The sequence below is a fragment of the Zalophus californianus genome, chromosome 8 (assembly GCF_009762305.2).
Source record: "Zalophus californianus isolate mZalCal1 chromosome 8, mZalCal1.pri.v2, whole genome shotgun sequence".
Classification (NCBI taxonomy): domain Eukaryota; kingdom Metazoa; phylum Chordata; class Mammalia; order Carnivora; family Otariidae; genus Zalophus; species Zalophus californianus.
The window spans coordinates 26,125,640-26,139,500 of record NC_045602.1 but is presented as its reverse complement, the minus strand read 5'-3'; the positions used below and the strand labels follow the sequence as shown (position 1 = coordinate 26,139,500).

Here is a 13,861-nt window from a genome sequence, read left to right as displayed (position 1 = left end):
AATACGATATCATCTCATTAGAATGGCTATCATCAAGAAGACAAGCGATAACAAGTGTCGGTGAGTTTGTGGAGAAAAAAGGAAATCCCATGTACTATTGGTGGGAATATAAATTAATTCAACCACTAGTGGGAAACAGGATGGAGCTTCCTCAAAAAATTAAAAATAGAACTACCATATGATCCAGCAATCCTACTTCTGGGTATATAGTCAAAGGAAATGGAAACAGGATATCAAGAAGATTATCTGCACTCCCATGTTTATTACAGCATCATTTACAATAGCCAAGATATGAAAACAACCTAAGTGTTCATCAATGGATGAATGGATAGCAAGGATGTGATAATAAATGGAATATTATTCTGCTATGAGAAAGAAGGAAATCCTGATGTGTGTGACGACATGGTTGGACCTTAAAGATATTATGCTAAGTGAGATAAGCCAGAGCAGAGAAAGACAAATGTCATATGACATTAGTTATATGTGCAGTGTAAAAAGGCCAAACTCAGGAACAAAGAGTAGAATTGTGGTTACCAGGGGCTGGAAGTTGGTAGAATTGGGGAGATGGTGTTAAAATGTACGAGGTTGCAACTAGTAGTTTAGTAAGTTCTGGAGATCTAATGCACAGCATAAGTGACTTTTCACTTTCTTGATCGCATTACTTGCAGAAAAGTTTTAAGTCTTAAGCCAAATTGATCTTTTTTCCCTTTTGTTACTAGTGCTTTGTGTTATATCTAAGAAACCATGCCTAATTTAAGGTCGTGTTCATACCTCTGGTTTCTTCTAAGAGTTTTATAGTTTTAACCCACATTTATGTGCTTGATCTATTTTGAATTAGTTTTTGTATATGGGTGTGAATTAGGGGTCCAATTTCATTCTTTTGCATGGGCTATTTATTTATATCAGCAACGTTTTTTGAAAAGGCTATTCTTTCCCCATTGAATGATCTTGTCACTCTTATAGAAAATCAATTTACCATAGATGTGTGAATTTATATCTGGACTCTAAATTCTATTCCATCGATCTATAGATCTATTTTTATGCTGGTACCACACTGTCTTGGTTATTGTTTCTTTGTAGTAAGTTTGGAAATCAGGATGTAGAAGTCCTTCAATTTTTTCTTCTTTAAAAGATTGCTTTGTCTATTCTTGGCCCCTTGCATTTGCATATGAATGTGAGGATCAGCTTTTCCATTTCTGAAAAGTCAGCTGGGATTTTGATAGGAATTGAATTGAATACATAGACCAGTTTGGAGTGTCTTAGTCTGCTCAGCTGCCATAACAAAATACCATAGACTGGGTGACAATAAACTTAAATTTATTGTGACAATTCTGGAGAATAGAAGTCCACGATCAGAGTACTAGCAAGGTTGGTGTGTGGTGAGAGTTCTCTCCTTGGGCCACAGATAGCTGCCCTTCTCACTGTTTCTTCACATGGGAGAGAGAGAGAGACTGAAAGAGAGAGAGAGAAAGAGAAAGAGAGAGAGATCTTTTTCGTATCATAAAGCCACAGTCTTTCATCTGATTAGAGCCCCATCCTTATGACCTCATTTGACCTTAATTACCTCCTAAAGACCATATATTCAGGTACAGATAGTCACATTAGGAGTTAGGGCTTCAATATACAAATTTTAGGGGAACACAATTCAGTCTATAGCAGGGAATATGACATCTTTTTTTTTTTTAAGATTTCATTTATTTATTTGAGAGAGAGGAAAGAGAGTGAGAGAGAGTGTGAGCAGAGGGAGAGGGAGAAGCAGCTCTCCACTGAGCAGGGAGCCCGATGCGGGGCTCCATCCCAGGACCCTGGGATCATGACCTGAGCCGAAGGCAGATACTTAACTGACTGAGCCACCCCAGCGCCCCAGGGACATCTTAACAATATTAAGGCTTCCAATCCATGAACATAGGATATCTTTCCATTTATTTGTGTTCTTTAATTTCTTTCAACAATGTTTTATAGTTTTCAGTGTTTTGTTTTTAACTTTTTTTTAAAGATTTTATTTATTTATTTGAGAGAGAGAGATACAGCGAGAGAGGGAGCACAAGCAGGGGGAGTGGGAGAGGGAGAAGCAGACTCCCCGCTGAGCAGGGAGCCCAACACGAGGCTCGATCCTGGGACTCCGGGATCATGACCTGAGCCGAAGGCAGATGCTTAATGACTGAATCACCCAGGCACCCCTAGTTTTTAGTGTTTAAGTCTCATTCCTTTTTTTGTCTCATTCCTTTGTTTTCCCTAAGTATTTTGGGTTTTTTGGTGCTATCGTAAATGGATTGTTTTTGTAATTTCATTTCAGATTCTTATTGCTAGTTTCAGTTGATATTTGTATATTGATCCTGTATCTTGTAACCTTGGTGCACTCGCTTATTTGTGCTAAAAGCTTTTTTAGTAGATTCCTTAGAGTTTTTACATATAAGATCATGTCATTTGTGAAGATATAGTTTCACTTCTTCCTTTCCAAGCTGTTACAACCACTTAGCTCTTCTGTGTTTTGTTTTTGTTATTCTCTTCCTGTTGCCTCCTTCTGATTATTTGATTATCCTTTTATATTCTTATTTTAATTTTACTGTTGAATTTGTAATTATTCTTTTTTAAAATTGAGGTATAATTTACATATAACATTATATTAGTTTTGGGAGTACAACATAATGATCCAATGTTTGTATGTATTGTGAAATGATCACCACAATAAATCTAGTTAACATTCAACCTTATACATAGTAGTTATTCTTTTTTTAAAAAATAGCTTTAAAAAAAAAGCTTTTATTTATTTATTGACAGAAAGAGACACAGCGAGAGAAGGAACACAAGCAGGGGGAGTGGGAGAGGGTGAAGCAGGCTTCCCGCTGAGCAGGGAGCCCAATGTGGGGCTCGATCCCAGAACCCTGGGATCATGATCTGAGCCAAAGGCAGCCTCTTAACCGACTGAGCCACCCAGGGGGCCCTAGATGTGAAATTCTTGGTTGAAATTTTTTTTCTTTCAGCACTTCACATGTACCATCCCATTTTCTTCTGGCTTGCATAGTGTCTGAGAAATCTGTTGTACTTATTACCTTTGTCCCTCTCGGTCTTTTTTTTTTTTTTTCTTTTTTCTTTTTTCTGGCTGCTTTAAAGATTTTCCTCCTTATCACTGGTTCTCAGCAAGTCGATTGCCGAGTGTGCTGGGCGTGTGTGTTCATCTTGCTTGGGTTTACCAAGGTTCTTAGATCTATAAGATGGGGTTCTCATCAAATTTGGAAAGCGTCCCAAGTATAAGGAAACAGCCTCAAACTAGGCAGATGGGACAGTGTGCCTTTCACTGGAACAGCCCATAGGACAGAGCAGGAGTGGATGGGGGGATACTGAGTGGGGCTCCTGAGGCAGTGAGTTGGCACTAAGAGAGAGGATGAAGAAAGAGCCAAGGAAAGGTGCGGAGGAAGGCTGGGGTGGAGCCTGAAGTAGGGACCAGAGAAGAAAATTAATAGGGATAAAGTAATCCCTATTAGAGGCGGGACATAAAGATGGAAGACTGATGTAGGCAGCACTTGGGAAGAGAAGGTCAACCTGGAGGAGGAAGCCAGGTCAAAGAAAGACGAAGAGATTAAAACGGGCACACAACTTCGGAGGAGGGCAGCTAAGGAGGTCTGGACACTCAACCAGAGAAGGGAAGAAGAAATAGATAATGAACGAGCGGGTGAAGGATGATAGGAGGGTGGAAAATAGAAGGAAGAACCACGTCCGACTGTTCAGAGCTCAGTAGCATCCCCAGTACCACCACCATGTGGAACCCGACTCATCCGCTCCAAAAGTAGGGAGAGGGCTCCCGCGGCAGAAACCGTAGACTTTAGCCCGGGTCCAGGCCGGCTCCAGGGGTCGGGTGGTGGAGGAGAGGCGAGGCCTCATACTGGATCACCGCTCCTGGCCGCAACCCTTGCTTGTGCGTCCGCGCGTTGGGGATGCGCCTCTTTCACAGAGGCTGGAGGCCCAGGGGCGCAGCCAGCAAAGCAGAGAGAAACGGCGGAGGAATGAGGGCCCTGGGGACGTGGTGGGGTGGGGGGGGGGGCACTGGCTGAATGGGAGAAGGCGCACCGAGCCCCCAAGCAGAAGGGCTGGCGGGCGAGGGAAGTGCGTTGAATGCCCAGCCCAAGGTCGTAAGAAGGATGCAGGGCTGGGTGGGAGCGGACGCGGAGTGAAGGAGCGTCGGGAAGCGGAGGGACTGGAGAGATCCAGGCCTGGGGTGGTCTGAGGGTGGAGGCTGCGTGGCGGCGGCCCAGGGGAGTGTTGGGGGCGAGAAAACTACCCCGGCTAAATCGTCCCTGTGGTTTTTCTCTCCTGATTTCCTAGTCCTGGAAGCTGCAGCATCAGGGGCGATGCACGGTGAGGAACAGGTCTTTAAAGGGCAAAGGGAAGACCACCAGCAGGCGGTGGAGAGGGTGGGCGCGTCGGCGGAGGCGCAGATGTGGCCTAGTCCCAGGCGGAGCGGGGGGGGGGGGGCAGGACAATTTTGGCCCCTGGGTCCTCCCCTCCGCCCCGGCTGCCACCCCAAGCGCCAGCCGGGCGAAAGGGGCATTGATGCTGAGCGGAACCAGGGCTGGCCACGCCGAGCCGAAAGCAGGATGGAAGGGCGGGAGCCAAGGCCGAAGGGGCGGACGCAGGGTGGGGTCTCGCGCCCCATAAAGGGGCCGTGGAGACCGCGCTCTCCTCTGCGCGAGCGGCGGCCACCGGCGGGGAACACGGCGCGATGCCCGTTCCCTGCCATCAGAGCCCGGTGCTGGCAGGCAGCGTCACTTTGGCCGCTCTGGGGGCACTGGTCCTGTACCTCGCGAAGCCCTCCGGCTACGGGAAGTACTCGGAGAGCCTGATGCCCGCCGCCACCCGCCTGTCCGCGCGCGCCGCCTGGTTCCTGCAGGAGCTGCCCTCCTTCGCGGTGCCCGCGGGGATCCTCGTCCGGCAGCCGCGCTCGCTCTTCGGCCAGCCGGCGACGGTGCTCCTGGGCCTCTTCTGCGCACATTACTTCCACAGGTAGCGTTTGCCCGCTGCGGGCGCGGCGCCCGGCCAGGCTCCAGGCGTCCAGGAGCGCGGCGCACCCGGGAACGCCGAGCGGAGCGCGGAGCCGTGCTCGAGGGGAGCCCCCGGCGGGCCCGGGCTGCGGGCGGGACGCCGGCCAAGGCGAGAAGCCGTCGCGGGGCAGACGCCTCCGGCACTTTCCCGGCCCCGCACGCCTCTCCGGCTGGCTCCAAATCCTCTGGCTGCTGCGGGGAAGGAGGCGAACGGGAGGGAGGCGAGCCTGCAAGGTTCCCTCCGCAACTGCGCGCTGGCCGCCTCACCTGTGGCGGCTCGCCCCCCTTCTCCCTTTCCATCTCCCTTCTCCTTTCCCTTGCAGGATGGGGGCAGGCTGGTTCTGGGATCCGGAGTGAGTCTACGTGTGGGCATCTCTCGAAGGACCCCCGGCTCAGAGGGGCCGATAACTTAATCTTTGTGGGTCGGAGGGAGGTGGGCAGAGCCCGAGCGGGACTTCCCCCGTGGGAGAGAGAACAGGATGGGGACCCACTGGCCTGAGCGAGAACCCCACTTCTCAGCACCCTTCCCCTCAAAGGGGGCCGCGCTCGCCACCAGCTCCTCTACCTGTCCCGTTGACGGAGTCGAAGTTAATGTAGAGCTCAAATGCTCTTCTAAATGAAGAGTCCCAAATTCAGGACAGCTTACCCTTCTGGTCTAAGGAAAGCCTGGAAAGAAATCAAAGGCTTTCGGACAATGACTACAGACCCTAAAAAAAGACTCCCAGGGGAGGGGAAGAGCACCTGAGTGAGTTGCTTGTCGTGCCCAGTCAGTCGTCTCTCGGAGCCCCACTGTGACCTTGTGAGATCTGTGTTTATGATGCCCGCTTTATAGACAAAGAAACCGAGGCTGAGTGAGGGTCAGTGACTAACGGAAGATGATGCAGCTAGTGCCCAGCCAGATTCAAATCTAAACCCATGGAACACCACCGTTCAGGGCGTTTTCACCGCGTTCAGCGGGCAGAAACCCCATGCAAGGAGAATCTGTGACAGAGAAAAGTTGCGAAACCAAGTCAAGAACGGACAGAAGCTCAGCCTTATTTTGAGTAGAGAATTCCTAGGGTCAAAAGACGACGGAAATCTAGATTGGAAATTAGGGAAAAGAATGCTGGAAGCTGAAAGGCACAATTCTTTTTCATAAGGATGCCTCATTTGTAGAGAAACAAATTTTAATCTGTCTAATCCTCTGGATCTTCTTTATTGGTCAAGATTTCATATTTATGCAATCTGAACTGAATTCTCATTCTTTTAAAAAGATGAGTATTGGCAAGCAATAAGAACTAAAATTTCAGAAATGGGTGTCCCTTCTGCAAATATTTACTAAAAGTCTGTTGCAGACAAGGTGCAGGCTTAATTAACGACCACATTATCTTACCCAGATTTAAGTGGTTTAATTTGTACAGAAAAAAAATATTGGGTGCAGGAGTTAAGAGGCTAGCTTTTCATTTCACTGTTTTTGGAACCAACATTTGACAAAAAAATATGATTCTATCAGACAGTTACTTTTATCTTCAAATTAACAACTGTCAGCACCATAAACAGTATTTTTATGAGGTCATTTCATCTTAAAGTAATGTGTAGTATTTTCCGATGGTCCTATTAACATAATTTTCAGACTTGTTTTTAAAATTAAAGTCACTGTGCACAATAAATGATGACCAGTACATTAAAAAAAAACAAACCCAAGGAAATAAATTACCCATAAAATGAGTATCAACATACTGTCCATCTTCAGGGGAAAATTTAAAAGTCAAGGATTTGGGGATTGATGCTGACTGAGGGCATAATTGCCCACTGAGAACACAGTTCTGAGTTAGTTGTTCCTGAGACGTGAAGATGTCCCACCTTCCCCACTTGTGTGAACTCTTTTTTTTGAGGCCACTGGAGTATTGTATCTGTTATTTTGAGGGCTTATGAGGTGCTCAACACTCTTCATGAATTATCTACTAATTCTCATAGGCACTATTTTTACCCCCATTTTGCAGGTGAGAAAGTAGGGGGGAGGGAACGTTAAATAATCTGCCCAAGGTCACACAGTAACTTGGGGAGCCATGGTTCAGACCCAGGGTTCTGAATTCAGATCTCAGGCTCTTAGCTACCATGATAAACTGTTCTGTACTTGTTCTTGCCACCTTGTCCTTGCCTTTTAAAAACTATATTTAGGCTTAAAATTATTATTTTTTAATTCTGAAAATAATAAATGTTGACTAAAGAAAAAAAGGAAAATACAAAAGTAGAAAATTTTAACACCATAATTTTAACACCTAAGTATATCAGTGGTTAATGTTTTGGAACATTTCCATCAAGGCTTTTATTTTTCTTAGCAGATTTTTACACAGGCTTGTTATATTGAATATATATAGTTTTGTTCTGCTTGATTACCTAACATTTTATAATAAGTGTTTTCCTACATTATCATGGAATCTTTGTAAATATAATCTTAACGGCTGCATGGGATTTCATCTCATGTAAAAAGAATAATTTATCTATCCATTAATTTAGAGTTGGACATTTAATTTGCCCCCTTATTTTGCAGGGGGAAGCTAGGTTGAAGTGGTGATGCACATTTTTGCAACCTAAAATCTTTTCAGAAGTTAGGTGTGTTTTCTCAGTCAAGATTCCCAGAAGTGGTTCAAAGCCTATGAACATTTTTGTTTTGAGGCTTTAGGAGTCTTGTGGCTTGATAATGAGGGTACATTAAGAAAGAAGCATCAGGCTGCCTTTACCTCACCTTCTTCAGTAAATTGCTTGTGACACAGAGACTAAGATGAAGGGACAAGGGATCAGGAGGAAGGCTGGCTCAGGTGTGGCTTAGACTCTTGGAAAATGTCCCTTCAGGACTGTTCAGAACAGCAATATGTCCTATTGGATAGTAGTTAAAACTCTGCGTGCGCTTTTCTCCGTACAAAGAATTTAAGTTCCACAAGGGCAAGGATTTTTGTCTCCTCTCTTCATGGCTGTGTCCATAGTGTATAGAAAAGTGCTGGTGCATAGTTGGTAACCCACTAAGTTTGTTGAATGCATGAATGAATTCTGCCTCTGACATTGGTACAAGCGGTTGGATTGTGGGAGAGCCAGTGATTACTTAGAAATCACTGCTGAGATTGCATGGCTACGTCAACTGAGATAATTCTCCTCCCTTCAGAATCTATTGTTGTGAATGTTTGGATGGTCTAGCCAAATGGGAATGATTGCTGTGTAAGCACGTTGTCTAACCACACTGCCAAAGTTGTTTGAAGTCAGAGTTATCTTATCTCTTGTTGACCTTGCCTACAGCCCTGGAATGATCCTTTGCTCACACTCTCTGATTGATCCTCATTTTCCCAAGAAGGCTTTGTGTCCTATGCAATGATCGTCACACCACCCATGCCTGTGGCAGTTGATGTCTTTTTCAAGACTTGGATGTGACCTTGGTATTAGGCTGGAGAAGGAAAAGAAAGCTCTTTTCACAGAAAAGGAGATTATACTGTGAAAAGTTGCTTGCAGAGTGACTTTTCATGATGTGTATCCAGAAGCACCGTGCAATGCACACATTAGGGTCGGCTTGAATTTAGATCTTTCCTGGGGTTTAGATGTTTAAACAGATGACATTTCCTAACTAGTCAAATAAAATGATGGCTTCCATAAGATGCATTTTTGCTTTATTGGTCAGTTCATTCTTCAGCAGCATAAATTCTTCCCTATTCTTCAAAACTCAGATCAGAATCACTTCCTCCAGGAAGCCTTCTCTGAGTCCCTTCTCCTCTGTGAATCCTGGTGTGATACCATTCCTTGGGCTTTCACAGCAGCCAGCGTGGCCTTCTAGAATGCACTTCACACGCTGGACCATAATTATCTGCTTTAAGGAAACTTCATCCTCATCTGTCCACCCTCCTCATTTTACAGAAGTAAAGCGCCGAGTGGTTTAGCCAATTAGGGGCAAAGAGGAGGCTGGAATTTGAGTCCCCTGATGGGCCTTGCCAATGCTTCTCCAATCTCATAAGAGATAAGAGATTCAGAAGTAATCAAACCTCATGATGGAAACGAACTGGTGGTTGCCCCAGGAGGGGGCAGGTAGAGAATGGGCAAAATGAGTGATGAGTGAAGGGGAATGGGAAATACAGGCTTTCAGTAATGGACTGAATAAGTCGCTGGGCTGAGAGGTACAGCACAGGGAATATAGTCAATGGTATATTGTAATGTGTTGTATGGTAGCTCTACTTGTGGTGAACATAGCATAATATATAATTTGTCAAAGCACTATGTTGTACACCTGAAACTAATGTAACATTGTGTGTCAACTACACTTCAATTAAAAAAAGAGAAATGTGTCTTTAAATATAAAACAAAATCATAAAAACTAAAAAAAAAAAAAACAAACCCAAAAACCTCATGAAGGAAATTACGCATTGGCTGAGAGTCAGAGTATTGACTGATGCTGGAAACCACCTAGACAAATTTCTTCTCTGGCAGATTGAGAAGAAAGGCCATGCAGGAGAAGCCACATTCTTGTGGTCACCTAATCATGTGTTAAGGATGTTCATGAGGCATAATTTGATCAAATATGATTAACTGAAAGATTCTTCAGAATGAGGGTTAGCAAACTTTTTCTGTAGAAAAACCAGATAGTAACTCTTCTAGGGTTCGCAGGCATACAGTCTCTGTTACAACTATTATACTCTGCTATTGTAGCATGAAAGCAGCCACAGATAATATGGACACAAATGAGTGTGGTTGTGTTCCAGTAAAACTTCACTTACACAAATAGGGAGTGGGCAGTATTTGGCCTGTGGGTCCCAGTTCTGGCCAGCCCCTCCTTAAGAAAACCATGAATGGCATCGCTCTACAATCAGTAAATTGATTACATTCCTGGTAATACTATAATAAAATTTTGTTAAATCCTGTAGCAAAGCAGTGGGCCAATTCTAGAATATATCTGGTCCATTTAAACAGGAATTTGGTAGTAACATTTTCTGAGAATCCCTAGGTTCCAAGTCCTTTATCTGAACACTTGTGGGAAATAGTAGGAGTCTTGGAGTTTACATTCTAAATGGGTCGACATCATAAGCACATCTGAAAAATGTAGAGCTCCCTTTGCCAAAAATATAAACAAGTGTTCGAGATCGTGACCATTTCATTTTTGCCACATTGAAGAAAAGCTGAAGTTCTTGCTCATTCTACCGTAACGTCACTTAAAAAGAACAAGATGAGGAAACAATGATCCAAATTGGTGAAGTGGTGTGTATGAGGTCACATGGCTAGGAAGGGACAGAGTGGGGCTTGAACCCAGTGTCCTGATTCTTTATCAGAGTTCCACACGCTCAGAACCATGCAAAGTCCTGTGGGAGACCCCGAAGTACAACACCTTGACCTCCAGGAGGAAGACAAGAAAGAATCATCATGTGTCTCTCATTCTTTCTCTTGTGAAAGTTGGTGGTGGCAATGTCAGTCTGAGAGGCTTAGAGCAGGTGGGAAAATGCAAATTGAGGGGGACCTCCAGGGGGCCACAGTCATGCCCCTGAATGTGCTGTCTCTGTTGCTCGTCTGTGCTTGGGTGTTCATGGACTAGAGGGCACTCCTCTCCCCCAGCCAAGTTCAGAACCAACTGAGAGATAAACCTAGGAGTTAAGCAATAGTGACCACCCTTATTAGAGTTCATTAAAGCTGAGTTGGGGCAATGTGGCTTACATGTGGGCCTCCTAACACTGTACCTCAAGAATGCCCAGCAACACTCAGAAAACCTGTTCTGAGAAGGCAGCAGAGTGGGAGGTGGCCTGAGCTACACACACCACTTGAGAGGTGCTGCTTTTAAGTTTACCAGTCAGGCAATTTGCTTCTCCTTCCTTGAGGAGGAATGAGTTGGGGACAGTGGAAAGGCCAGGAGGGATACTCAAAATGATGGGCCCTCAGCCAGCAGGAGGGGGGGAGCATAAATGCTTTCTGTTTTTTTTTTTTATTATGTTAATCACCATACATCATATCATTAGATTTTGATGCAGTGTTCCATGATTCATTGTTTGTGTATAACACCCAGTGCTCCATGCAGAACGCGCCCTCTTTAATACCCATCACCAGGCTGACCCATCCTCCCACGCCCCTCCCCTCTAGAACCCTCAGGTTATTTCTCAAAGTCCATAGTCATGGTTCGTCTTCCCCTCCGAATGCTTTCTGTTTCTAGAACAGAAAAGTTGTCTGTCTATTGATTTTTGCCAGAGCCTGGCAACTTGGTTCTGGAGCCTGGGGCCCCTCCCATTCTACTTTTTGACTCCCTGCCACATATGGCAATGGGGCCATCAAAATCTGGAATCGAGTTGTTTAAAAAGTCGCCGTGCTCAACACAGGATCCTTTAGTAAGAGCTCAGCATAGGAGGTCTAAATTAAAAAATCCTCTGAACTGAGGCCAGCAGTGCAATTTGCCTTCCATTTGGTTAGGGAAGGGGGAAAAGGAAAGGGAAACCAATATTTATTGAGCTCGGGGTGTTCCAGGAGTTATGTTACGTGATTTACATTGGTTATCTCATTTTGTCTTTGAGACAATCCACTATTATTAATGCTTTTTCACAAATGACTGCACTCCATCTGATTGCAGTGATTGGTGGGGGTGAGTGGGAGTGATGGGCAGGCACTGGAACTGGTCCTCAAAGAATGGTCCATTCCCAGACTTGTGGGGTGGGAATGTGATGGTCAGTCAGGAAAAGGGGCTTGATAACCTATGACCTAAAATTGCCCGGTTCTTCAGATACTCTGACTTGGAATGCCTCTCCTCCTTTTAATATCCAATATCTTTTGAATATATGCCATAATATCCAATCCTACTATCCAGACCTTAATCAGGCTCCACGCCCTTTTCAAAACTCTTCTTTTATACTTGGGCCATGCTGTCAAAAGCTGATCCTAGAACTTACCGTGAAGAAAATAGGCAATATGCTTTTGACAGATTTCCTACTTGACCATGAAACACCCCGTGATCCTTTTCTGTGTATGGTGTCTGTTTCTCTCTCCTGGCCCTATCTGCTCTCTTTAACAACAGTACAAGGCCTCACTTCAGTCTTTCATTGAGTGTTCTTTACTTGCCCAAAGTTGTATATCTGTTGAACAAATCTAAATATTGGAGTATTGGATCCTTTTTTTTCATATTATTGAGTTGTGAAAGTTCTTTATGTATTCTGGATACAAATCCTTTACCAGATATATGCTTTGCAAGTATTTTCCCCCAGTCTGTGTGGCTTTTATTTTTCATTCTCTTGACCATGTCTTTTGAAAAGCAGAAGTTTAAAATTTTAATGCTATCCAACTTTTCTATTTGTTTTTGTGCTTTTGGGGTCATATCGAAGAAATCTTTAGGTCATGAGGGTTTTCTCTTAGTTTCCTTATAAAAGATTTATAATTTTGGGTTTTACATTTATGTATGTGATCCATCTTGAGTTACTTTTTTTTTTTTTTTTACATGGGGGAGGGGCAGAGGGAGATGGAGCGAAAGAATCTTAGGTAGGCTTCAAGCCCAGCCCGGAGCCTGACATGGGGCTTAGTCTCACAATCCTGAGATCATGACCTGAGCTGAAATCAAGAGTTGGACACTTAACCGACTGAGCCACCCAGGCATCCTCAGTTAATTTTTATATAGTGTTAGCAGTATGAATCAAAGTATGAATCTTCTTTTATTGTGTATGGATATCCAATTGTTTCAGTATCATTCATTGAAAATACTGTTCTTTCTTTAATGAATTGCTCTTGCGTCTGGTGATATGAACAGATACTTCGCTAAAGAAAACATAAAGGCAAATAAAAGCATGAAAAGATACTCAACATCATTAGTCATTAGGGAAATGTAAATGAAAGCAAAATGGGATACCAGTATGCAACCACTAGAATGGCTGGAATTAAAAAGACTGACCATACTAATTCACCTACATTGTTGATGGGAATGTACAATGGCAATCACTTTGGAGAATATTTTGACAGTCTCTTAAAAAGTTAAACATAAATCTACCATATGACCTAGCTATTCCATTGCTAGCTATTTTCCCAATAAAAATAAAAGCACATATTTATAGAAAGATTTGTATGCAAATGTTGGTAGTAGCTTTAGTTGTGGTAGCCAAAACCTGGAAACAACCCAAACGTCCATTAACAGGTGAATTAGCAAACAAACTGTGTTGTATCCATATAATAGAATACTATGTATCAATAAAAATGAAGGAACTATTGATGTGTGCTACAACATGGGATGAAATTCAAAATGATTATTCTGGGTAAAAGAAACCAAGCCAAAAGAGTGCATGCTTTATGATTCCATTTATATAGAATTCTATGAGCTTGAAACTAATCTAGAGTACATAAAGTATCAGTGGTTTCCTAGGGGAAAACAGGGATAGAAGGTGGGATTATGAAGGGTATGAGCAAACTTTTGGTGGTGATGGATGTGTTCATGATTTGATATCATGATAGTTTCAAAATTTATCAGAGTACATACTTTAAATTTGTGCAGTTGGTTGTTAATTATACCTCAATAAATATTAAAAACATTGTAGGTGGGCCAGTGGGAAAATTGTATGTATATGTGGCCCTGTGTCCCACTGAGAATTGCTCTAAGTTTTTGTGAGGCTAATCTGGCAATGTTTAACGGTAGCTGAAAAACTGTTCACTTTTTTGTTTGTTTGTTTCATTTTGCTTTTTTTTTTGGCTCAGGAATTTCATTTAGGGGAAATTCTCAAGGGAAAGAATCTAAAAGAAAGAAAGCAATTTATATAAAATTATAGTGTTACTATTCACAACTGTGAAACACTGGAAGTTACTTAAATGCTCTATAATTAAGTGCTGATTATAATCAATATGACTGAATATCA

General features: G+C 43.5%; 1 protein-coding gene across 1 annotated transcript in view; it reads left to right on the top strand.

Annotated features, from left to right (window-relative positions):
• Nucleotides 1-4,720: 4,720 nt before the first annotated feature.
• SRD5A2 (steroid 5 alpha-reductase 2) overlaps nucleotides 4,721-13,861 on the top strand; it is a 42,038-nt gene continuing 32,897 nt past the window's right edge. The window contains exon 1 of the mRNA XM_027623500.1: nucleotides 4,721-5,001. Coding sequence (XP_027479301.1) covers nucleotides 4,721-5,001 — 281 coding nt within the window. The remainder of the gene's footprint in view (nucleotides 5,002-13,861) is intronic.